This window comes from Helianthus annuus, chromosome 17 (genome assembly GCF_002127325.2).
Source record: "Helianthus annuus cultivar XRQ/B chromosome 17, HanXRQr2.0-SUNRISE, whole genome shotgun sequence".
In the NCBI taxonomy this organism is placed as follows: Eukaryota; Viridiplantae; Streptophyta; class Magnoliopsida; order Asterales; family Asteraceae; genus Helianthus; species Helianthus annuus.
The window spans coordinates 16,079,200-16,106,562 of NC_035449.2; the positions used below are offsets into that span (position 1 = coordinate 16,079,200).

General features: G+C 38.2%; 2 protein-coding genes and 1 long non-coding RNA gene across 3 annotated transcripts; 2 read left to right on the top strand and 1 right to left on the bottom strand.

The window, feature by feature from the left end:
* Positions 1-3,738: 3,738 nt before the first annotated feature.
* On the bottom strand, positions 3,739-5,965 carry LOC110923438. Its single transcript, XR_002584089.2, has 3 exons — positions 5,373-5,965; positions 4,372-4,459; positions 3,739-3,932 (listed from the first exon to the last, which is right to left on the bottom strand). It is a non-coding gene; the product is annotated as an uncharacterized LOC110923438 (long non-coding RNA).
* A 14,393-nt stretch (positions 5,966-20,358) lies between these two features.
* Positions 20,359-23,044, top strand: LOC110926375 (beta-1,4-mannosyl-glycoprotein 4-beta-N-acetylglucosaminyltransferase). The gene is made up of 2 exons (XM_022170127.2): positions 20,359-20,821; positions 21,446-23,044. The coding sequence occupies exons 1-2, from the start codon at positions 20,711-20,713 to the stop codon at positions 22,541-22,543; spliced, it is 1,209 nt and encodes a 402-aa protein (XP_022025819.1). The 5' UTR covers positions 20,359-20,710; the 3' UTR covers positions 22,544-23,044.
* Positions 23,045-25,445: 2,401 nt separating this feature from the next.
* LOC110923769 (glutathione S-transferase T3-like) lies at positions 25,446-26,890 on the top strand. Its single transcript, XM_022167830.1, has 2 exons — positions 25,446-25,779; positions 26,154-26,890. The coding sequence occupies exons 1-2, from the start codon at positions 25,446-25,448 to the stop codon at positions 26,888-26,890; spliced, it is 1,071 nt and encodes a 356-aa protein (XP_022023522.1).
* Positions 26,891-27,363: the final 473 nt, after the last annotated feature.

Genomic DNA, 27,363 nt, shown 5'->3' on the forward strand with positions numbered 1-27,363 from the left:
CACTGAGCAGCTAAGGAAGTGTGATGCCTGCCAGATTCATGCACCTGTCCCAAAATGGTCTTATAGACGGGTTTGAACAGCCTACACCAAAACGTTCCTTAAGTCTTAGAAAAATAACCAACAAACAGGCTTACGAAATCAAAATAAAAGAAAATGATGAATATGATAGGTGATATGTCTTCTTGTTAAAAATACCAAGGTTAAGAGACTGCAGCACTAAACCCTTTAAGGTATAAAAACATAAAGACAACACAAACTTGACAAAGACAAACTATAAGAAAAAAGAAGTAACTTAAGGAACAATGCAACCACTTGAACAAAAAGTTATAAAAACCCAAAGATACAAACCAAGCAAAGTCACAAATCCAAGAAGCCTTGAAGGCTTCAAGCCACATACGCGACAACTCAAAACCTTAAAGGCTTAAACCCACAAACGGGATTGGCAAAAGCTTAAAGGCTTAAAGCCAACCAAGCTGCCTTAACAAAATAAGCACAGGTATAAAAAACACAACACAAGAAAATAGTTGAACATAGTAACATAGCAAAGAAAGCCTTGAAAGACTTTCAACCATCCAAACATAAGTTAAAACAAGTCCTAGTAACTTGTAAATTCAGAATTGTTCAAACGACCTTACAGGCCTAAAACACAACCACATAACAGGAACCTTAAGGGTTCCTGCAAAACCTAATATTGTTTAAAGTTAATATTACAAACCACAGATTGTTTTAAAAAGCGCTAAGAAAGCTACGAATATCATGCATCAGTAGAAGGCTTAGAAGCACCAGAGCTGTTACCTTAGGCATTCTTAGTCTTCTTGATCTTCTTAGCCTTCGAGCCCTCACCACCAACAGCTGAACCCTCCAAGCTGGCATCCTTAGGAGCATCAAGTTCTCCAGAAAATGTATCTTCGCTATCTCCTGAGTAGGAACGTTTCCTTGAAAGAGAGCTAAGCACTTCGACACATACCTTCTCATTAAGACCATCTGGCTTTAGTCCCTGCAAGACAGAGAGCGGCTTACCATAGCAAGAAGCAACCTGGCTCACATACGGGTATGTTAACCTCTCCATTTGCTCAACGGAACCCTTGAAGATATCGGAAGCCTCAGGACGATACAAATGAGATTTTTCCAAAGGATGGCCAGACTCATGAAGCTTATAACCTACAATGAGACCTTGATGTTTACCCAGATTGAGCAGCTTAGTGTAAACTTCACCAAGAGCATAATTGAACTCTTTAGAGTGAAGAAGATAGGTAACAACTTGATGAAAACTCTGCTCAATAAGCCACTATTTATCCCCAGTGGCTTGGGCAACCAAAGCCTTCAAGCCATCTTTTTCCTCATCAAAAGCCTTTTGTTGAACAACTAAGGCCCCCCTGTCAGATTTTAGCTTCAATCGATCGGTTTCAAAACTCTTTTTGAGATCACTCATCTCAATTTCATGTCTTCTTGTCAGCTCACCCACCTTCTTGACCCAAGCCAGCTCTTTTTCAGAAAAACTATCAATCTCCTTCTTCATAGCGACAATCGAAGCTTTCATCTTTTCCTTCTTCTTGGAGGCTTCCTCATATTCCTGCATGCCTTTGGCAAAACGAGTAACACCTTCAGCCAACAGGGCCGAAAGGTTGCAGGAACTCAGCATTATCCTAGAAATAAGATGATCAGCCTCCATCTCAGATATAGCGCTTCGAATACCAGGAGGAGCGAAATGAGCTAAGGCCTCAGCACAAACAGTCGGGTCTTTGAAACTATCACCAACTTTAACTCCCCAGTTAGGCACATAAACATCCTGACCCTCCGAACCTTCGAAGCTCTCAACGCTCTTGACTAACGAACCTTGAATAGTAGGAGTGCTACCTTTCTTAATTAACTTCTTCTTTTTGCTTGAAACAATTAACTTCTTCTCCTTACCCTTGCTGACATCCATAGCTTGATCTGCTGACGCTTCAATATCATCACTAACATCGACAGGCTCCGAACCAGAGAGCTGATCAACACCTTTCAGATGGCGTTGTGAACGACGAGTGGAACCCTTAGGAGCAGTAGCCTTGGTAAAACCTCTGACATTAGGAATATTTACATACCTAGAACCCTCGAACCTATAATCAGAACCCCTAACAACTGCATCCTCACCAAGAGTAGCAGCAACATCATCAAAGGCAACGTCGGAGGTATCATCACTTTTGATAAAGTCAAGTGCAGACATAACTGCAAAACAAACATAACAACACATAAGCAAACAAAGAAATAGGAACAAAAGAACACGAGAAGAATAAATGCATACCCTTCCCATCTCTAATGAGCACTGGATCCCGATTGGCCTTTTCCCATACTTTACTAAGACCCAATAACAACAACAAATGCTCAGGGAAGGGACGAAGCCTTGAAGGACACTCCCTAAGAGTTTCTAAAAAACGGGTATTTATATCAGAAGCAGAAGGCTTAGGTTCGTTCAAAACGGCATCCGGGTGTCTCCAAACAAGTTTAAAAGGAACAATCTCCTCTGACACCCAGAAAAAACGGTCTTTCCAGACCCCAAGTGTAGAAACCATGGACGAAATCAAACAGGTATCAACTTGAGTGGTCTCGAAGGTAAACCAATCATCATTCTTAGCAAGCCGGAAAAAACGGCGGAATGACAACAGAGATGGGTCATACCCGGAGGCCCGACACAAAATTTCAAAATGTAAAACCCTAGCCATTCCAAGGGGGTGAACTTGACCAAAAGATATGCGATAATATTCCAAGATATTCAAAACAAAGTTTGAAAACGGATGACGAAGATTTGAAAATTCAAAATGTCGACAATACAAAGCGATCGAACCAGGAGGACATTGATCGATAGACTTATCACAAGCCGGTGCAACCGGTTTAAACTTCGTCCCTATTCCCCACTCCATACAAAACAAATCGACTTCCTCTTGAGTCATTCGAGAAAACGATTTTACCAAGTCCTTACGAGCACCCATGATATGAGAAATTAAACAGAAAATAAGCAAAGGGAAACTAACCTGTTTTGAAAAAGGGGAAACTTGAGAAAAAAAGGAGCAAGTAATGTTCTTCTGATTAAATATATGAATTAATGAGATAACAAAGAAATATAATTAGGCAATGGAATTAAAACCGCCGCCTGACAAACTGCCACAAGTCATGTCAACTGTCTTGTCAAAATTCAAAATTAAAAAACCTCAACCGTTTCCAACCCTTCAAGCTTTGAACCCTTGAAGCCTCTAGACAGTAAAATACATGTATAAAAGTCAGAAGTCTTTGAGCTCATGTACCAAAAACCTCTGACTTGGGGGGCTGAGGACGGGGGTAGCCCAAGACCAAAAATAAATGACTTCAATACATAAATGCCCGAAAGGCAAAATGGTTCGAAGGTTAAAAACCTGGGTAACTGAGATAAAGTAACACGGAACAGTAAAAAGTCATGTCTCTGGATTACTTCACCAAATCACCAGCCGCAAAAGCAATGCAGGTCCACAGAGCACACTCTTTTATCCGCGGGTCAAAAGGCTTCAACCCCCGAAAGGGTAAGTCCCCCACTGCAAGCATGGTCACTAGTCAAATGCATTCCTCTTTGAGTGATGTCTTCTCCTATATATTAGACACTTCATTTACTAAGCAGGACATTCCTGGCCAGCCCTGATTCCCGAGATCTCTTGTCACACCCCAACCAATGGCGGAAACATCGGGATGAGACGAAGTGTGAAGATTGCTCGAGACATCATAACGCTATTTGTGACAATAATTTAATAATCCAAATTTCATTTCCATAGTAAATTGTCAACAATACAAGAAATACAAATAACAACATGTTCGAAGAAATACATAACAACATAATCAAAATTGATACAACATTTAAACCTAAACGTCTATATGTGTATCTAGGCATCAAGCCTACTTCATTTCATGGTCTCATCATCCTCAACCTGTAACATGTTTAAAATACAATTCAATGCAAAAGCAAAGGCGAGTATACAAGTTTGGTACATACATAGCATAAGATAAAAGTGTGAACAATTCCTCATAGCAAGCATGCGATTCAAGATAAACATTAAATATGGCATGTGTCTAACATATCAAACCAAGAAAACGCAACTTGCTCATGACATAACCAAAGTTTCAGTAGAGGCGGGTCGTTAATCCTATAGCGCTACATATGTCAAGGTTTGGCTCGTACGAAGTTAATGATAAGTTCAACACATAAGTTTCACCCAAGTTTAAAGTATCAAGCCATCACGTATACAAGCATGTCATAGGAATGTTCATGTGTTTAAGCAAAATGTTCATGTGTAAGTTTTGATAAGTAAACATGTTACACCCCAAAAGTGGTAAAAGTAAAAAGGGGGAAAATACGAGTATACTCACACTGGTTGCGTTTGGAGATTCCTCGTGAAATAACGTACGAGTAAAGATTGAGAATAAAAATCCAAGAGAACGAACGAGAGAGGTTATCCTAGATATTTAAAATAACACGTCACAAACTCGTTAAAAGTTGTAGGTTAAATATTATTCCTAACATTTAGAGTTTACAAATTAATAAATTTTATTTCATTCAAAAGTTCAAATAAATTGGTTGGTTATTTTTGTTATTATCAAATTATGAGTTTTTTTTTTTTTTTTTTTTTTTTGTCATGAAGGAGATAAAATCACTAAATAACTAATCATAAATAAAATATAAATAGAAACTTTTAAGGTTTCGTTTATGTAAAAAATAAAAGAAAACTCAAGGAATGATTGGATTTATTAGTAATTATATTATTTTTAAGGGGGTTTAATGATTTCATAAAAAGAATTGACCTTAAAAATAATACTCAAAATTCCAAACCATGTATTAAAATTCAAGGCATTTGACTCTAATTAACAAAATGTATACTTATCTACTGTGAAAATAATACATGCTAACAACCATTACGATGGACTTTTAGTAATATATTATAGAAAATAATAAAAAGCCATGTTCTTTTTTCACCCCCCTCCTCTCACATACTTACAGGTGGGGCCTGTGTGGGACCGACAGTTCTCCTCTCACAAAGGGGGGTGTAATCAGGAAGAGGGGGGGTGCGTATAGAATGAGCCTTTTAAAAATAAGAACATGGCTTTTTATTATTTTCTATAATATATTACTAAAAGGTAATGTGCAGCGAGTATGTCGGAATCGAGTATTTAACCCGTGACCCTTCGTTCAACAACAACCTCAGCCATTCTTCTTTGTTCTTTAAACCAAAACAGTGACCAACATCATACATATATATTTTTCTTTCTTTTTTAACTAACAGTTTAGTGTAAAAGATTGTTAACATCGGAAATTAATGTTATTGCAAGGGATTAAACAAACGGGTTGGATTTAAAACGAACAGAAAGTATACCGAATGAAATGAGAGGATTCCCGTGGTGATCTCCGTACGGCTCCGGTGACATCTCACCGGGTTGGCCCGACTCGTTGTCCGTCTCTATCCGAACCGAATATGAACCCAAACCGGAAGACATACTCCGTTGAACCGAACCTGACAAAACCCGAACCACTGCGAATCTGATGTCGTTGACCATAACCAACCGAGTCGTGACCATCTTTGACCCGAACGGAAAACTGAACCGAGACACGAATTAAGACCCGAACATTCTCACTCGAATCAAACAAACCCGAATAGAGACTCGAACCGGAACCGGACTGAAACAACATCGACTGGAGCTCGAACCAACTCTGAATCGCCGGAAAATGACGTCGTTCATCACCACCTCCGCTTGTTCCACGTCGCCGCCGCCAGCGACGGCGCTGCCTTCACCGTCGACCGCCAGTGTTCAGCGGAGAAGAACAGGGGGGTTGTATGTTGCCGGTGGGTGTCGTCGGAAAAGACAGGGGCGCCGGAGATCTTGATCGGAGCAGGAGCGAGAGAGAGATGAGGGACATGGGGGGATGTTTGTCTAGGGTTTGTAGAAGATGAATCAGTGCAATGTTGATATGCGGCTGCTTTATAATAAGGTATTAGGGCAAGAACTATTTATTATGTTGTAACAGATCTAATAGTTTAGAAATTGGCACAAACAGCCCCTGTGGTTTAATTAATCCAAGTTTATGTTATAATTTCAAAGAACCAACTTCATCGTTAAACTAACTAGGTTAGTTTACTAATTTTAAAATTTTAACGAGACTAGCTTAGTTTATTAAGAAAAATAAATAAACTTTTTGAATTGTAAAATTGTTTAATTTAATAATTAATTAAACAATGAAAAGTTAACCATGTTTATAACGAATTAAAAATAGAGATCAAAGATTTCCGACGATACGACGGATTATAATTTTGCAAGAGGCAAGCTTCTAAAATAGATTTTTTTTAAGACTCGATTTCTAAATTAGGAAAGTAATGAAAACGCGGAGCGTTACATCTCTGGTCATTCACTTCGAGTACTTGCTTCATGCGAGTTACTTTCTTTCACATTCAACACACACATTCCTTTTGCTCATTCATCCGAATCTGAACACACTTCAGAGAAGGATCTTTATCAAACAAAAAAAAATAAACTAGTGAACCTCTCTCCACGTCTTGCAAACGTGGGGGACCCCACGACCTGCGTTAGGCAAAGTTAACCCCTTCAACCCTTTTGACTAAGCAGCTCAGCTACTATCCTTGGTCTATTATTTGTTGCATCAACAGCGTATATGTTTGGGATTTTGCACCAACTGCTAATGGCTTGCCACCGTGGAAATATAGCATGATGTGAAAATGTGTTCAGTGGAATCCACCACGTCTTCACAAAGGGCACATACTTGATTGTGTACCTGGAAAACATCCATTTAACGTGAATGATCCAATAATAATAATGTTTTAGTTAACATGTAAATTGTATATTAACTAGAAAGGTACCCCGCCGCGATGCGGCGGGGGCTTGAAAATATTTCAACCATTGCATTAGGGTGTTAAAATATATTAACGGATCCTTTTTTCTGGCAAGTTAGATTAGGGTAATCTATAAAGTATATTTACTAATAACAAACACCAAATTTAGGGCTGGGCAAAGTCAAGAGACCGGAACGAACCGGGTAGAAAACAAATAAGTTAACAAAGAGACTCAGATCTAAGCGATCATCATTGTCTTAACGACTCAGTGCCACCACGGCTGCAACCAGAGTTGCTATGTCAAGAAGCAGGACACCATCAACGCCGGAATCAATAAACCTTCCAAAAATATAGAACAACAAACCGAAAGAAATTGCAAATTTGTTTATTAATTTTTCAGCAAACTAATTTTTTTATATAAATTAAATAGCTAAATACTATAAAAAAAATATATGTAACTCAACTTGATTTTGTATGGACTGGACATATGATCCAAGGCCTTTCCAGTTACCTACATATCAATCAATCCCACATGAAAATGTGAGATCATATATAGTTAATAGACTATTTTGATCATAGGTTGTTCGAATAAGTCGATATATTTTTTTAAATAGATAACAAAGACAGAAAGAAAGAAAACCAACTGACCTTGTCAAAACCTGGTACAATGGCTTGTAACAGCTTCATCCTTTCACTTATTTTCTCTCTTATCGCCTCGCCCATTTTACAACCTATCATCCAATGACCATCCGTTGTTAGCTAAAAGTATGATACACCATATTTTAAACAATGGGGTTCCAAACAGCTATACAACTGCTTGCTAAGATTCTTTCGCATTCCTAAATTTTCTGTTCTTGACTGAGAACAACTCCCAAGTCTGAAAATAAAACATACATGAGAATATAGATGTTGAAAAGATATATAGACAATATAAAAGCTTAGAATGCTAATTTCAAACTCCAAATACACAATTATACCGTATAAAAAAATAAACGTAAGGAAGAGAAGTGGGTAGTGTTTTCTAGCAGCTTTAATGATCCAGCATATAAAACTTATAGAACCCAACAGGACATGATATCAAATTACATGATGAAAGGAAGAACTTTCATGTGTACATATCGGCTTGTATTTTGAAAAGGGGATTCACACACTTTATAAATTCAAATTGTAAATTATTTTAGGTTTTATGAGATGACAATTTGCATGTTAAGTCATCAATAACATTTTTTGTAATGGGTCGTGTTCAGGTCAATCCACTAACAATTGTGTCGTGTTCGAGTCAACCCGCTAACATTTGTGTCGTGTTCGGTTCATGTGTCTTACATAGTTACACGACTTTTGGGATGGGTCGTGTAAAAATTTCAAAGGTTTGGGTTAGACCCACCAACCTGTGAACATCACCCATTTAGCACCCCTATATAAGTCGAGATATAAACCCATTTGTCTACCATTCCAATCTCTACTGCCCCTTCAAACCCCCAAAACAAATTAGTTAAGTTAATACTCCTACACTAATTTTGCAGATAAATCGCTAATTTGAGCATATCTCTAAAAGCAAAATAGGACATGGATATTATTATCCTTATTTGAGTACACATATTTTAACTCATCTTTATAAAGTATACAATAATTGATGTGTGTAAAATACAACATATAAATCACATCAATTAAGGCATAAAACTAACCCTTTTTTAAGTACTAATGTTGGAAAAAGAGTGTTTTTGTCTTTCTTTTGTATTTTCAGGATGAAATGAGCTCAAATTCACAAAAGAAGCAAAAAGACAACTAATTCTAGCATAAATACAAGAAAAGGAATAAAAGTAGACTGCCCGGACCCTCAACGGCATCCTCCAAGGCAAAGAAGAGAAAGCAGAAGTCTGAACACGCCCCGTGCTCAGCCAGCACGGGGTCGTGCCCAAGAAGCAGCATAAAAGACAAACTTATAGAAGCTTCCATTGCCCACCACGGGGCCGTGTCCAGCGGGCACGGGGGCGTGGTGAAAGTACACCAGGCGCATTAATTGTAATTGCGAATTACAATTAATGAGGAGAGAGAGTGTCAGACGGGCACGGGGGCGTGTCCAGCGGACACGGGGCCGTGCCCAGCCTTCTGTTCAGCCTATAAATAGGAGTGCTTGGTTTCATTCCATCTCATCCCTTGGCACACCACCTCTCTCATACTTCATCCACCACCCACCACCACCATAACACCATCATCCACCACCATCATCCATTGTCCATCGTAGAGTGTGTGAGTCGTCGCGGGATCCAAGATTGATCGTAAGAGTTCTTGACAATCAAGGCCATGTTTGCCTAAGTCTCTTACATCACTTGGTGAAGACAAGTGTTTAGTATAATACTTTTTATTTTTAATCTTTTGCACTTTTTATTTGGTTTTGTATTAATGACTTTAATAACTAGTTGCTTATGTTGAAGGTGATCTTTCCTTATCGTTTGTCCGTGGTGTCTTGGCATTATTTTACTGTCTATATAAAATAAAAGATTTTCACCATTCATATCTCCACGGTCTATATGGAGGTATGTTGGCTACCTGGTCGGGGGTTAAGGGAACAGTTTGGTAAGGGTCTTGCCCTTGTTCAGCGTATAGAGGTCCTGCAAGGGACCTGGGTCAAATTTAGTAGGATCTCCTTCAATGCCCATAGGTATTGGATGGCGGGGATCCAAACTCTTTGACCCCCTCATAAGTTAACTACTATTAATACTATAACCCGGCTATTTAGGACTGTATCCCTGCTGACTCAGACTACTTAGCCGAGGGTAACGTCACCGCCGAAAGCGGGGCCTACCACAATTTGCATTAATAACTTAATTCATTATCTTTCAATAATCCGACCCTTTAGGATTGTATCCTTGCTGACTCAAACTACTGGGTTGAGGGTAACGTCGCCTTCAAAGAGGGGCCTACTACAATAACTAAGATAATCTCTTAAACAAGTGCAAAAGTGCGAAAATAATCAAAGGTTATACTAATACACGTGTCGGATCCAAGTGATTCATCTTGTCTATCTGTTTTTATTTTATTTTTATTTTTCAGCATTTAGTTAGTTTTTATTTTCTTAGCTTAAAAAACATTTTTCTCACTTTTTGATTTGATTAGACGTTGAGGATAAACCGGTATTAAAAGCTCTTGTGTCCTTGGACGACCTCGGTATCTTACCAACACTATACTACGTCAACGATGGGTGCACTTGCCCATATGTGTGTTTAGTGTTAGTGAATATCGTGTTTTATAAATTTAAAACTTGGCTAAAAGTGTAAAAAGGGCTTAAATATATATTAAAAATATAACACACTTCACGCACATCAATAATCATAACACAAGAAAGCAATAATAAATAACTGACACTACAAGAAAAACTTACAGCTCTATTTTTGCTAAGCATGAGTCCCTTTGTAATACTAAAAAACTAAAACTTGGATGCTGAAAAAAACAAAAGCAAAAAAGCAAGGAAAGGAGACGAAATACACCCGGGTATGACCAATCACCGTTGTCAACACCCGCCGGATGGACGAATAAGCCACCGGAAAAGGCTGATTTTGCCTTGTCCATCTCATCTGACGTCCACACCACGCGGTTCGAAGAACCACTTTTGTGGAAGGAGAAAGAGGTGGGAGGCATTGGTGGTCACGACAATCTACTATACCCTAGGCCGCCGGGATAAATTCCCAGCCCTAAGCCGCCGCCGCCTAAGGACCACCGTGACGCCTGCCCATCTCTCCTTTGTCTCTCTCTTCACTCTCGGCCGATATATTTTTCGAGTTGGGATCAGCTAGGGTGGAGTTATCTAGAGAGAGAAAGAAGAGAGTAGAGAGAAGGAGGAGAGTGCAGATGATTGATAGAGAAAGAGGAGAGTACCACTTTGTAAGCGATGGTTCAAGTAACAAAAGCACATAACACAATTTAAGCATAAGTTACAACCATTATATGCACAGTTATGTTGTAAATTAGAGTATTATATAAAGCCATCCGTAGTCATAAAGTCCTTTGTGGGGCGTTATGCGACACGTGTCGTGCCACGTCACACGGAGGCTTTATGGGGCGTTATGTCACTAGAGCCCGTAGTCATAAAGCCCCTAACTCATCATTACTCAATTAATTAATTTTCAATTTTTTTAATTAATTTCTGACTTTTTTAAATTAAAATTAAATAAAAAATTGCCAGATTTTTAATGTTAAAAATAAGAGAAAAACAAGTTTAAAACCAATTTTAAATATTTGAGAAAATGCAGGGACCAAATGTGTAAAACATTAAAACTAAAATAGGCGCCTCTTCTTCTTCTTTGTCTTCTTCTCCGGCTGAAATTCCGGCTTCTTCACGGTCTTCTTCTCCGATTTGCAGGCCCAATACTGCTTCCTCTCCGATTTTGTAGGGACCAAACATGTATTAACCAAAAACTTTAACAATCACAACGCCGCTAAATTAATCGTGCCACACCCCCTTTTTCATTTGATAGCGCCCATCGTTATGGTGTGCCGGACGTTTTTCCGACGCCATGACCGGGCATACCGCCCCACTACGCAATTCCTAATGATAGGCTTAGCTGCTAGTTTAATATCTAGATCGAGTGCCTTTTTATTTGTTAATATAATCGCAAAACACTAAACTTATTAGGGGTAACATAATAACAAAATTGTTATGTGAGAAATATTAAATCTAATCTATAACTTAGAAAAAAATATTAACAAAAAATAAAGATTACGAGATAAACAAAATTTATCATAAATATAATTTCACTAACTTCAGTTTGAGTTTACTCTTGTTGAATGTATGTCACGTCTAAAATAATTACAACGGTGCGTCTAAGTTGTCATATTGTGAAAGTCCATTTAAACTAGCTACAAATACATTAAATCAATTACAATAATATGCCTAACGTACAACGATACGCCCAACTTGTTAAGATTCAACACATGAGAACTTTATGAATATAATGATGTGTCCAAACCATTTAAAAACGCGTGCAACATAACTTGTAAATTAACAAACATATGTCTCACTCTAAATACATTATTTCATACCTAATATTATGTATACGCACACACACCGGGCACATTATAGTAGGGGCGGGAGGGGCGGCCAATCCCTGATCTTTTCGCTCGGTAGTGGAGAGTATGTAGTTTTTGTATAGAAATTTTTGGGTATATTCGTTTTCAACCCCCCAGTCGGAAATCTCAAGCTTCGCCACTGCGCGAAAAAAAAATGAACACTTTTTAGAGTATCCCTTTTAACTTATTATATTATTATAGATTTGAACGTAATATTTTTGTTACGTTCACCATTTTGTTTATTGTTATCACATTTTAAAAATAAATTATAACCACAAATTTTATTATACATGGGCTCCTTCTAGTTTTACTAAATGACAGAATCCTACCATTATTATTCGCATTACATGCATTTCAATTTTCAACTATAACCACAAATATTTAGATATACACTTCCCCACATAAGATTCCTACCTATACACATCAGTTGGTTCTAGTTTTATATACCAAATACAATAGTTTTATGCATATTTTCTAGATCTATTCTAAAGCCGTAAGATCATATTATTATTCAAAACTAAAGATAAGTCTTCACTCTTTAAAATCTTCGTCTAATTGAGAAGTTCGACGCATAACACATTGCTGCCATTCCTTGGTCTCAGTATCGTGTTGCAACACACACCTCCAACTCCACCCCAAGTTATCGGTTGGCGGTTGCTAGACCCATTTACCATATTGGTTGTTTGCGTATGAACTTTCTTACTCTTGTTTCATGCATGTATTCTCTCTATTAACCATTTATCGTTGTTTTCCCGCAAGTTGAATGAAATACATTCCCTAAAACGCCATATAAACATTAGTAACAAGATATACACGCGTTAATCTAACAATATACTATATTCTTTTTAACAAATACAAGTTTTCAACTCTCAAAACAAGAATATGTTGTGGTTCCAACCGAGAATCGATTGGCCTAAGAAAATAGAAAGAATCAAGAAAGCAATTTAGAGAGAGTTTTTAGAATAATTCTTTTCAAAAGTGGAATAAAAAATGGAAGACATGGGAATGATGAAATTATGGAAAACATGCATAAACAATAGAGTTAAACTGCTAAACTAAATTTAGATCGTGGCCTTCAAAAGTGCATTTAATCGGTACATAACATTCCACCCCGCTCAAATTCACCTTGTCCTCAAGGTGAAATCGAAAAAGCACTTGGAGTTGTCCACGACGGTTGCCACTTGCTTTGTACCGTAGCATCTGGAGAAGTAGTAACGAGTCCCCACGGTGGACGCCACTCGCGTTTTGAGGCTGCCTCTTTATATATAGCATGGAAATCATTACCAGGAATAACCTCATGCCTATTAGCAACCTTAGCAAGAACCCAGGGGTAGATTGTTCCAAATGTGTTGTAATATTTTTTCAACAACTCCATCACTTCCCACATGGTGGGTACTTGGAGATTTTGGGAAGTGAGCACACCCACATGATCAGAGTATAACTCCGAAGACACATCATGTGCTTTTGAGAAACTGATCATGAGTTTAACTTCTTGACATGACTCCATAGAAACATGAGCTGGGGTTAGTATGGGTTTTAGGGCAGTGGAAGGAGGTGTAGGGGTTGGTGGAGACGGTGTTGTAGTTGTTGGCGGTGTGGCTGCGGGCACCCGTTTTAGGGCTGATACGTTTTCTGGGGATGGTTTCACGGCTGTTGTCGCGGAAGGTTGGACGGAATGGGTGGATTTTGCAACTGTTGATGCAGGTAATGGTTCGGAAATGAAAGAGGTTGGTGATTGGATATGGGTTTGGGGGGCTTCCCATGTGGTTCGAATCGATCGGAACTCGTTGAGAAGGGTTTGCAACTGAGACTCGAGCTTCGCAAGGGATTCGTTCATCCATTGGTAGAACTCGGTTTCGGATAGAGTGTGAGCAACCATGGTCGGGGGGATCACGACGGCTCTGATACCACTGTTGTGGTTCCAACAATTTAATTGTTGGCCAAAGAAATTAAGAAGGAAGCCAGATAGCAATTTAGAGAGAAACCAGACAATTTAATTCATAATCTTCATGACTTCATTCTCAAACAAACGTCCTTTTTAAAGGGATACAAAGAAATCAAATAACTAACAAATTGCAACCATTATCTCCTAAACTTACTGCACACTTGGGAACATGGGCCTCCCATTAAACACAAACTAATAAGAATATAACAAACTATTTCCAACTGTGAGGAACATATCAATCCACCCCACTTGAATTCACCTTGTCCTCAAGGTGAAATCGGAATAGACTTGGTCATGCGCCATGGCGGTTGCCGCTCGAACTCCTGGTCGCATTTAGAGAAGTATTAACTAATCGCCACGGTGGACGCCACTCGCGTTTCCCGATTACACGGATAATATTAAACAAGTCATCCCTTGATGGATCTTGTAAATCTGCTTCTTTAGAGGACATCAAATAGAAAGTTGAACATTGAATAGAAGGTTGATCATAAACAAAATTATTCAACACCCTTGATAAGATACATTGTCTTGTTGGCCTTAACAGATCATACTTCGCTGAGAATAACCCAAAAGAAGTTCCTAAACTATTTTTAGGATCATATTTTGTAGAACTTTTACAGATCATAGAGCTTGCAAGTGTAGAACTTCTAACCACGTATTTTGTTGATGGAGTGGGTGTGAGTTTTGGTGCCGACTTGGCGGTTAAGGGGACTTTTTTTGGTGGTGCTTGTTGTGGGGGTGATTTCAGCGCCGACACGGGTGACGGAATAGGTGGTGTGGTGGTTGGGTTTGGTGGTGCGTTGGCGGAAGCTAGTGGAAGAGATGATACCGTAACGGAAGTGGATGGTGGAGATGTATTGGTTTGGGGGGCTTCCCACGCAGTTCGAATTGATCGGAACTCGTTGCAAAGGGTTTGCAGCTGAGATTCGAGTCTCACAAGGGATTCATTCATCCATTGATACAACTCGATTTCGGATAGAGTTTGAGCAGCCATTGGTCCAGGGGGATCACGACAGCTCTGATACCACTGTTGTGGTTCCAACCGAGAATCGATTGGCCTAAGAAAATAGAAAGAATCAAGAAAGCAATTTAGAGAGAGTTTTTAGAATAATTCTTTTCATTCATATCTTTGTTAATTCAAAACAACGTACAAATACTGGATGAAGATAACTACTTGCTAAAAACTAGGAATAAAAAATGGAAGACATGGGAATGATGAAATTATGGAAAACATGCATAAACAATAGAGTTAAACTGCTAAACTAAATTTAGATCGTGGCCTTCAAAAGTGCATTTAATCGGTACATAACAGAATATACTATATCCGTTTAACGAATCAAAGTAAAGAGTGGGATATTGTAATATGTGGATGATTTGAATACACTTCCCAATAATCATTGTGTATTTATCTACTTCCCTCTTGAGTCTTGACTAACTCATAATAATCCAAAAAGGTTGACCTCTTAAAAACCAAGAGGTTGACTTTAAATCATTCCATGATTGTTAAAGGGGAATTTTTGTAGTTCTTTCAAACATAGAGGACCAGTGGTGGATAACGCATATAACACCGTTACGTGGGCGAAATTCTACACGCACAGGTCATATCTATGCCCGGTCAAATGGTCAATCAATCTCAATCCTCAAAACAACGCGTTTGCTAAACTTGGTTTTTAGTTTCCACATTTTTTTTTGTGTGACCTTTCTACCCATCACAAGGGTCTGTTTGGTATGGGGTAATGGAATGGACGAAGGAATGGAATGGACGAGGTAATGGAATGGACGGGGGAATGCAATGGATCATTACCATTCCATGTCTTGTTTGGTTACCATGTGAATGGAATGAATTATTATTGTGTATTGTTCGGTAGGAAGAAAAAACGGAGTAATAAAATTAGCGGTGAGTGGTGGTGGTGGTCGGTGGTAGTGATCGTGGGTGGTTATAGGTGGCGGTGGTGGGTGTCGGCGGCGGCGATGGGTGGTGGTGGCGGCGGCGAGTGGCGGTGCGGCGGTGACGACGAGTGGTGGTGGCGACAAGGTGGCCGTTGGTGGTGGGTGGCAGCAAAGGTGGTGGTTGGTGGCGGCGGCAGCGGTTGGTGGTGGCGGCGGTTGTTGCGTCGACGATGGTGGTGGGCAGCGACGGCGAGTGGCGTTGGCGGTTGGTCGTAGCTGTGGGTGATAACGGTGGCGAGTGGGTGGCGGCGGCGGCGGTGGCTGTCGGGGTGAAGTGGTGGCGGGTGGCGGCGATGACGTCGGTGGTGGGTGGTGGTGGTGGTGGGTTGTGGCGAAGGTCGTGGGTTGTGGTGTTGTTGATGAATGGAGTAAGAGGGGATGGAATGGAAAAAAAACATGGGGGGTGGAAGGAATGATTTTGAGGGAATGGAATGCCTTTTGGAATGGGTGATTCCATTCCATTGACCAACCAAACACTCTTTTCTTCATTCCCTCGTAATCACTCATTCCATTCCACCTCTCATTTCTGCATACCAAACACTATAGTCTCTCATATGTTTTCTTAATGAATTATTACACGTTCTAAGTCAAATATTAATTTTTTTGCAACTTGCTTAGCAATTAGCATGTAGTTGAAGGAGTATGTAATGCAAGGATTCTTTGATTACTTGTGTCATCATAAGTCTTTGTCTTCGTCTTCGACTGAATCAATAAAGGATGTATGATATTTTAAAGATAAATAGACGTAGTTTTGATGTAAATTTAAAAACCAAATGACGAGTCTGTATTCAAAGCTCGTTCAACTTGTTTCTACACGTGTTGTCATATTGATATGTGTGTAAGAAACATATATTGATTATAAATTATTATATGTAAATATTAGCTGATACACAAATGGGGTGGTGGTCCGTTATCAAAGACAAAACCTTTAAACACCTTGAGAGGGAGAGGTTTTAGGTTCAAGTCCTACAGATAGCAGAGAATAAAACAAATTTGCCATTCAAAAAATAAATAAAAAAATTAGCTGATACTAAATATATTATAAAAATTTCAATTAAACCAATAATAAACTAGGTAAATAAATGTAAATTAAGAAAACCATCAATACTAATCAACTCGTTTACAACTAAATACCATAAAAATCACCAAACTTGTGATGTGTGCTTTTAAACAAACCCACGAAATCCATGCAAGTTTCAACCACTTACACGTTTTCTTCTTTATTTGCAATTGCTATATTATATTATTTATGTTATTTCCATTTAGTTAGGTTAGTGGGTTAGTGGGTTAGTGATGACTCCATCTGTTAGTTTATTTTGGTTTATTCCACTTTGTTTTGTAAGCCTATAAAAGGCTATGTTATTTCAACATGAAAGGTATGAATGAAAATCTAGAGTTTATCTCAAGTCTTGCATCTTACTACTTTCTTTTGAGTTTGATCCACTCAACGGATTATCTATCAACCGATTGGTACATATCAATTGGTATCAGAGCCATCGTGATCCACCCGTGAATCATGGACGCTTGTGAATGGAATGCTTCGTTGGAACGAATCGAGGCAATGCTTGTTGAGATTATTGATTTTCTCAAGAACCGAACTCGGTTACCACCACCAGTTTCCGCCACCGCACTGCCAACCCCATCACCCGCCGCCACCACAACATCACCATCAGCCACTACCGCATCACCACCATCAACCATTGTCACCAAATCAAATACATCAACCGTTGCCGAACCACCGCCAAAATCTGCCACACCTCTACCGGAACAAGTCCTTTCAACAACCCTACTAGCACCAAAAACGGCAACAAAAACTAGCCCAAAATCTACACCATACTCGCACCTTAACTTTGAATCACCGATGAAACCGATTCCATTCGTCGCTAGAGTAATTGAATCACCATTCAAAGGTACCGACCGGATTTCGCCAGCAAACAACGGGACACTAGTAAGGGATGTAACTTTGGGGTACGCTTGGCGTCCACCGTCGCGTTTCGCTACAAATCGTTCGTATGCCATCCGAAGAACCGAGTGGCGTCCTCCATGGAATTTCACACATGTCGTGTCCAGAATTTCAACCTTGCGGACAAGGTTTATTCAAGCCGAGGGGATTGATGTGTGCTTTTAAACAAACCCACGAAATCCATGCAAGTTTCAACCACTTACACGTTTTCTTCTTTATTTGCAATTGCTATATTATATTATTTATGTTATTTCCATTTAGTTAGGTTAGTGGGTTAGTGGGTTAGTGGTGACTCCATCTGTTAGTTTATTTTGGTTTATTCCACTTTGTTTTGTAAGCCTATAAAAGGCTATGTTATTTCAACATGAAAGGTATGAATGAAAATCTAGAGTTTATCTCAAGTCTTGCATCTTACTACTTTCTTTTGAGTTTGATCCACTCAACGGATTATCTATCAACCGATTGGTACATATCAACTTGATTATTATATAACAAAATCTTTCACATATTAAAATCTTTGAACTTGTATCTACACGTATCTATGTAATCAACGATATAATGCGTTAGTTGCATTATAGCTTAGTGCATTTTAGGGATAAGATAAAGATTAGGGACCATTAGATTCTGGTTCGTTTCCCATAGGGGTGGAAATTTATCAAGTTTACTCATGAATTGGAATATAGGTGTTATTGTCTAATGAAGATGATCAGATGATTCCACTTATGACATGATGATAATTCAGTGGTATGTCAGTGATCCAAATTTGTCGTTCAAAAAAAATATGTTAGTTGCAAAATCATTACCTATATATAGAGACTACATATACAAGGTTTTGACATCATGTAGGTTTTTTGGTGATGTGAAACGTAATTTTATCAATCATGATACTTTAATTATAAACTCATATCAGATTATCATCTTATATCACAAGTGTATATCTTAAACATGTTCAAAGCGTTTATTACATTAAAATCATGTTTAGTGACTTTTTATGTAAAGTAAATTATTTTTAACAATAATTCCTAGATCTTATAGAATATATCTATACTTGTAATCTGCATGATTTGAACTCCTAGAGGGTCTCATTCGAGAAGTGTAGATTAGGGATAGAATTGGTACAGTACTTGTACCGATACTAGAAATACCGGTATTGAATTTGAACAAAACTGAGTACCAAATACCGTACCGAATATATCGGTACGAGTATTTCAGTACAATACACGTTTTCTTTCCATTTTGTTTTTTATTTTATTTTTTGAGTACTCGTACGGGTTCTAAATAGGTAAAATCGGCACGAATACCAACACAATACGAGTACCAATACGATACGGGTATCAAATAGGTAAAATCGATACGAGTACCATAAATACCATAATATGAAATAAAATGTAAGATAAAAAAATTTTAAAGTTCTATATAAATTTTGGTACAAGTATCCGTACCGATACCGAATACCAAAATCAATAAAATTGGGTACCAATACATGTACCAAATACATAAAATTGGTATGGATACAGATTCAGATACGATACAAGTATAGACATAATTTTTTTAATGACAACGCTTACTCCTACTTTATTAGACCAATAATTCTATATTATTTACCTTTGCCCAGGATTGAACCTGATTTTCTTTAAAAGGCATAAGTCTCTACTAATTGGCTAGCCCCAGTATAGGTATTTGAAAAAAAAAGGATCATCCCTAGTTGTAGATAGTTAATGGTAAGGCTGTAAATGAACCGAACGAACACAAACAAGACCTTGTTCATGTTCGTCCGTTAAGGAAATAAATGTGTTCGCGAACGGTTCATGAACACTTACCGAACGAGATTTTATGTTCGTGTTCGTTCATTAAGGAAATGAGCGTGTTCACGAACACAAACGAACGCAAATATATTTGGCGAACGCGACGAATGATAAAGGTGGATAGCCCAGAGAGTAGCATTGGAACATAAATCCCTTATTGTGGAATTGAGGTCGATCGCATTCGTAGATGTAAATAATGAGAAAGAAAAGAGAAATGATGCATAAACAATGTGAAATAGGGTTTCTTAATTTAATTGTTTGGATAATAAAATAAATAAAGTCTAATAATATAAAAAGTATAGATAAAATATATGAAAGTACAAAAATCTTTAATTAAAACCCAAACATACGAACATAAACGAACGCAACTGAACGAATGTTCCTGAACACGTTCACGAACACCTTACCGAACGTTCACGAACACAATTGAACGAACGAGACCTCTGTTCATGTTCGTTCATTTAACTAATCGAACGAAATTTTTTGTTCATGTTCGTTCGTTTGTTAAACGAACGAACATAAACGAACTTCTCGCAGAACGGTTCACGAACTGTTCGCTGAATGTTCAGTTTGTTTGCAGCCCTAGTTAATGGCATTACTTTTCTATAATTACGAGTAAGATACATAGACATTAACTTATGCCTAATTTAAATCCGCGTATATAAAACAAATAGTTTGTGACCAAGTCTTCTACTCATGCTAGGCTACTTATGCCAATTCAAAACTAGTTTATCATCTAATAAACCAAAAATATATAAACCCAAGAGTGTTTAACAAAATAGACAACCAAAACGGCTTCTTGTACAACTGCCACCCGTTGTTACCCAAAGAAGAAACTTACACACACACACACACACAGAGGGTTTTCTAGAGAGAGAAACCCATTCCTAGAGAGAGAAACAACACCTCACCACAGCTTTTTCCACATCCCCTATGCTCCTCTATCTCTAATCTCTCTCCCCCCATTTGGGTTTTTTTGTTTGTATCTAAAAACCAAATCTTTTTCATTTTATTTCTTTTGCGGCCAACGATCTAGGGTTATCATCTTTGAGATCTTGAGGTCAACAAGTTCCTTCATTTTTTCATTCATTCATTTGGGTGATCTGTTTGGTTATTAGATTGGGTGTTCAAGATTCGAATGACGTCTGCTTTGTTAAAAATTTCTGATAAAGTTTGTGCCATGGCTGAAGGGGGATCTCGTTATTGTTCTAAAAAGTCAGATGATATTTGTGGTGATATTTGCAATGAGGTAATTTTGATTCATTTGTTTTAGCTTAGTTTAATTTCTGGGTTTGATGAATGCATTGTGGGTTTTGATTTATTGATTTAGGTTTATTGTTATCCTTTTTTTTCCCTTTTTTTTAGGGATTTAATATCATATTTAAAGCCTTGATCTTTAGTTTCAAATTTTGCTTGCTTAAGGCTTGACTTTTTCAGCTTGATTGTGTCCCCTTTTTAATTGTTTATGATCAGGGGTTTTAGTTTTCATCACAAGTTTTGATCTTGTGCGTCATAGTTTCCTAATTAGTGCACTAATTTTCTTAAAAATTGGGTCTTTTTTAATTTTTATTTGGCTATTTGCATCTGTTTTTGTTGAAGAATCCCTTGACCAAAATACCCACCAAAAAATGTTATTTTTTTTCATCCAAACAGGACTTTAGATTTAAAAAAAAAACAAAGGCTTCCTAAAAAAGATGAAGCTAGTTTTCAATCAAAGGAATCCTTTAAATGTTATTTGGGGATTTTATAAAAAAAGGGGTTACTTTTGCTTGCAACTTCAAGTGATACATGTTCATGCTTTTGAATTACTCTTACCCATTTGTTGTTTATGTAAAGAAAAACTAAATGAAAAGATTTTTTTTTTTATTTGTAGGATTCAGGAAAACCATCCACTATGGCAAGAATACGGTGCATTCTACGCGGGCTAGAGTTAAAAACCATCATCTTTCTTCTAGTAATGGTTCCAACAATCGTACTTGGATTATACGTTCACGGTCAAAAAGTCTCCTACTTTTTACGACCGTTATGGGAAAAACCACCAAAACCGTTCAACGAAATCCCACATTATTACCACGAAAACGTGTCGATGGAAAATCTCTGCAAGCTTCACGGTTGGAGGACGCGTGAGTTCCCAAGACGCGTGTTTGACGCAGTTCTGTTCAGTAACGAAGTTGACCTTTTAACGATTAGATGGCACGAGTTGTACCCGTATGTTAACGAGTTTGTACTCCTTGAGTCAAACTCGACATTCACAGGGATACCGAAGCCCCTGGTGTTCGCTAGCCACCAAGATGAGTTCAAATTTGTCGAGCCCAGATTAACATACGGTCAAATTCCGGGTCGGTTTCGTAAAGGGGAAAACCCGTTTGTCGAAGAAGCTTATCAAAGACTTGCATTGGATTATTTATTAAAAAAAGCCGGAATTCAAGATGATGATTTGTTGATCATGTCGGATGTCGATGAGATACCAAGTAGACACACGATCAATCTATTAAGATGGTGTGACGACATACCGCCGGTTCTTCATCTCCGTTTAAAAAACTACTTATACTCTTTCGAATTTCTTTTGGATAACAACAGTTGGCGGGCTTCAGTACACCGATACCAGTCAGGAAAAACAACATACGCTCATTACCGACAGTCCGACACGATCTTGGCAGACGCAGGGTGGCATTGTAGCTTTTGTTTTCGCCACATCAGCGAGTTCATTTTCAAGATGAAAGCTTACAGCCATGTCGATAGAGTGCGGTTCAACAAATTTCTGAACCCTAACCGGGTTCAGAAAGTAATCTGCAAAGGAGCTGATCTTTTCGATATGTTACCAGAAGAATACACTTTCAAAGAAATCATCGGGAAAATGGGACCCATCCCGCATTCCTATTCAGCCGTTCATCTCCCTGCACATCTTATCGAAAACGCTGACAAATACAGATTTCTGTTACCCGGGAATTGCATAAGAGAGAGTGGGTAATCATTGTAATCTGCTAATCTTGTTTTCGCTGTAAAGATTGAAGCTTTAATGTTGAAAGATGAAATCCCGCAAGTTTGACCGAATATAATCGACTCTGGTATGTTTTCGTGATGGATTTTGTGGGGGGTGATAGTGTATATAGTCTTGGTTTTTTTCGCGTGTTCTTGGTAGAGGTGGCTTTCGTTCAGAATCTTGGTACATGGTCGTTTGCTGAGGTGGCGGGGGAAGCTGTGCTTCCATGGAGATGCGATTCATGGGTTTACGGCGGTTTATTACTCGGCCGGCATCATCATGACAGGCATTTTGAGGTCCCCCTGAGAGATGATCCGGACAGTTTCAGGCTTTTCTTTTACACTAGGAAATTTTGAATGTGAGACTGATCTGTTATAAATAATTTTATTCAAAATTCTCTTCATTTATTTTTATATAGTTTGTATCATGTCATGTTTGATCATCTCTTTATAGCTTGGTTGATCTTAAATAATATTTTTTTTTATTTTCTTTATGGCTTTAGATCTTGGGTGTGATATAGTTTCTAAACATTACATCTTAGTATTCACTTTGGATGATGAATAATTTGAACAAGAATAATTAGTTTTGAAATTCAATATCGAAAAAAGGGAAATAAGGTTGATGGTCTTTTCTTGAATTTGGATGATGAAAGGTAAACATGGACCATGTGTAATAGGGCATTATAGGGAAAAAAAAGCCCTCTTTCCCATTACATAGGGCATTATAATTGAAAAAAATTGGTGGGGCATTATATATAAAACGCCTAACATGGTTTGTGGAATGGTTGACTGGGTTTGACCCACCAATGAGAAAATAGTTTGCTTTTTTTTGTTTGTTTAATGATTGGAAGGGGCATTATCAGGCATTATTCCCACTACGTCACTTTTGCAATACCGCTCCATGCTGACTGGACTGCCACGTGTCAAATAATGCCCCATGGTGGGGGTATTATTTTGTTTAACCACTACACATAGTCTAAAGAAGAAAAAAAGGGTCACGTTAAAAACTATATAATGTTTATGCTTGTAAACGATTCGAACTGTTCAATATATGTGTATGACGCATACTCATGTGGCTTCTTTATAAGATCTAGAAAAGCCTAGAGTCCATTAATGTGAGCTAGCTAGCTTTTGGGCATTCTTGAATTTTATTTGTTTCAAAACTTTGGTGCTGGTCCATTGATCTTTCTCAACTTTCTTTCTATTTTCACCTGGTGGCTGGGGTGAAAAAGTCATGTGGGTGTATTTTAGTCATTTCCATATAAATAATAATATCTTTGTGTATTGCTCAGTGGCGGAACCAGTCTAAAAAGTTAGGGGTATCCTAATTTTTTTTTTTTAGGATCAGAGGTATCCTTTATATAACAGAAACGGAGTTGAGAGGTATTTTTACACTACGGAAATGGAGTTAAGGGGTATTTTTACACTACGAAGACGGGGTTGAGGGGTAGCCCGTGCTACCCCTATTTGTACTATAAGTCCGCCACTGGTATTGCTTCCTCCATCTTCAACATGTGCTGTGAATCAAACACGTATTTTATCGGGTAGGTACAACTTAACAACCCAAGGTACTGATAGCTAAGTTACTACTCATCATAGTTGCTACCGATAATCAGTTATACCTGCTATGTTATACGGTACAGATTGATACAAGCGGGTAAGCTGAAGGTAGCAAAGATGAGGATGCTAAAGTGGATGTGTAGGCGGACACACTGGGTTGGATATGATAAGAAATGAGGTTTTTAGGGATGGGAGATTGAGATGGTTTGGGCATATAAGTAGGAGGCAAGTGACAGCTACGATTAGATCAGTAGAAACTCACTGTGAGGGGAGTAGAGGCCGACCGAAACTAACTTGGGAAGAGCGAGTTAGAAATGATTTATTAGACTTACATCTCTCTATGGACATGGTCAAGGATAGGAGGTCGTGAGACCTAGGATTAAGGTTACAGATTTGTGTGTGTGGGTGGGGGGTTGTCTTAGGAGCTTTAGCTTTTATAGTTTTTTTTTTTTTGTGATTTTAAATCAAATATGTTTTTCTTCTTTGTTATTTATGTTTTGCGTAGATGCGTGCATATGTATACATACTTTTATAACTCTTATATCGTGTAATGTCTTTGGAGTCAGGGGTTTAGCAGAAAGCAACCTCTCTATCCCCTAATAGAAGTGTGGATACATCTCATCCTCCGTGACCTTTAGTTACTATTAACAAACCACGCAACAAGAGCATGTCGGAAGCTATTTTCAAAGGCTTTAACCTTTCTTACTAACTTTTAGACAAATCAACTTACATGCCAGCCTCAAATAAGTCATGGGCTTTTCTAAACTTGATGTAACCGAGATTAAATAGATAAACGGTTAACCATTAAAGTAGGTTTTGATGGAAATTATGTGCCAAACACTTAAATTTCATGGTATGGCTAATGCTACATGAATCATGATCATATAAGGTAATGCGTAGTGGGGCGTTTTGGTCCCTCATAGCGCCGGTATGGCGCCGTCTACACCACCACCATGGGCGCTATGCCCAAAAAAATTTTTGAAGCGCGATGTTTATCGCGGCGTGAAGAGGAGATGATTTTGAATTTTTGACCGTTACAAACGGTCACTTTAATAAAAAAAAATCAATTTATTTTTCAAACTTTCCTTTAAATCATTCCCCTCCCCTATTTTTTTACCACACACACTCAAACATTCTCATCTCTTCCATATTTTTTTAAAATTCTTGATATTTTATACAATGCATCCATTCAGCCGTGGCTTCATTCCTCCCCGATCTAGTGCGGACCCAAACCAAAGTGGTAATCCTACTCGCCCGTGGCGCCGGTTCCCACTAGACCCAACCCTTTCGGCTCCGGTTTTCTCGATTACAATCAACAAAGTCCCGGGTTCATGAATCTTTTGAACCAACCGCTATCATGGGACCCTAATCTCTACGGGTGGAACCCAAATCAAAACACGGATGGGATGGGGTCGTCTCAAGCGTTTGGGTCGGCTCAAGCTTTCGGGTCCCCACTACACGAACCCGATGTTGTTCCGGAGACGCAACCCGAGGTACCGGATACGCAACCGGAGACGCAAAAAGGAAAAGGAAAAGCAAAACGGGCACATAAAAAGAAAGTGGAAACCAACACCCGAGCGAAAAAAAATGTGATAACGTGGGAGCCCGAAGAGGAGTATGCGTTAACCCGCGCTTTCATCGATGTTTCGGAGAACCCGGTCATATGTATGTTTATTTTTTTTCTGTTTTTAAATTTATTTTCTGTTTTTTATTTATTTTCTGTTTTTTTTATTTTCTGTTTTATATTTATTTTCTGTTTTATATTTATTTTCTGTTTTTTATTTATTTTCTGTTTTTTTTTTATTTTCTGTTTTTTTTTTTATTTTCTGTTTTTTTATTTATTTTCTGTTTTTTTTTATTTTCTGTTTTGTTTTTTTTTCTGTTTTATATTTATTTTCTGTTTTTTATTTATTTTCTGTTTTGTTTTTATTTTCTGTTTTTTATTAATTTTCTGTTTTTTATTATTTTCTGTTTTTTATTATTTTCAGTTTTTATTTTTTTAAATTTTGAACTAACATTTTATTTTGTTTTTTTTTTAGCAAACAATCAAAGTAAAACCGTATTTTGGAACCGAATACGAGAACTCTTTTTCGAGCTCATGGGTAGAGGAGAGGAATACCGCCTACCGGACTCTATATCGGGGAAGTGGACCGATATAAACAGGAAATGCACAAACTTTCAAACCGTGTACCAACGCTTGTATTCCGGATGGAAAAGTGGAAGTAGCGATGAAGACATTACGCAAGAGGCATTGGTCGAGTATACGGAGGCTAATGGCCATTTCCCGTACATGAAGTTTTGGCAAATCCTTCGCCATAGCCCCAAATGGGCCATCGTATCTACTCCAAGTGGTCGTTCGGGAAATACACGGCCATCAAAGAGGTCCAAAACAAACGAGTCGGGTGAACCCGAAACGCCAACCTCCGACGCTCGAAACACCGACTTGAACGAGGATATTCCGGATGCCGAGCCGGTGGAGGAGCTACCAAGACCGCCCGGAAGAAAAAGCCGGGCGAAAAAACCCGAGTCGTCGTCGATGTCTATGGGAACGGATATGAGTAACGCATTTTCGGAGATAAACAAGCGACTTCAAGACATACACGAACTCGGTAATAAACGTTTGGAGGAGAACCGCGAAGTTAGGGAGATTATGCGGGATCGACAATGGACTCACGACTTTGAGTTCTACTCCAAACCGCATGACCACTTAACGGGAAAAGCTTTGAAAATGGCGTTGGCACAAAAGGAGCGGATTGAAAAAAAATATAATCTTTGATTGTGTAATTTTTTTTATGCTAGTTTAATGTTTTTTTTTTTCTAGTTTAATGTTTTTTTAATTTTATTGTACTTTTTTTTATTTAATGAAATGAATTTTATATTTAAAAAAGTTACAAATGAATTAAAAAAATAAAAATTAAAAAATGAGTAATGATTACACAGGGGCTTTATGACTACGGCCTCAAATTGCATAACGCCCCATAAAACCGCGGGGTGACGTGGCATGCCACATATCGCATAACGCCCCTAAAAGGGCTTTATGACTACACATGCCCTAAGATCACACGTCTAGAGTGAATTAAAACCGATAACATATAAGAATATGATTCCAATATGTACAACCCAACAAAGTATTGTACAAATCGAGTGGATGGTCAATCCGTGACTTGCCCATGGCATCGACCGCCAACTACATGTTTTACTATTGGCGAAATAATTTACGGTATTATTATTTAAGTTAAACCAAACTTT

Excerpts from the sequence above, each read along its gene's own strand:
- LOC110926375 (XM_022170127.2), top strand. The coding sequence starts at position 20,711 with ATGACGTCTGCTTTGTTAAAAATTTCTGATAAAGTTTGTGCCATGGCT. Across the intron at positions 20,822-21,445 it reads GTGGTGATATTTGCAATGAG|GATTCAGGAAAACCATCCAC; the intron begins GTAATTTTGATT and ends TTTTATTTGTAG.
- LOC110923769 (XM_022167830.1), top strand. The coding sequence starts at position 25,446 with ATGAATCTTTTGAACCAACCGCTATCATGGGACCCTAATCTCTACGGG. Across the intron at positions 25,780-26,153 it reads TTCGGAGAACCCGGTCATAT|CAAACAATCAAAGTAAAACC; the intron begins GTATGTTTATTT and ends TTTTTTTTTTAG.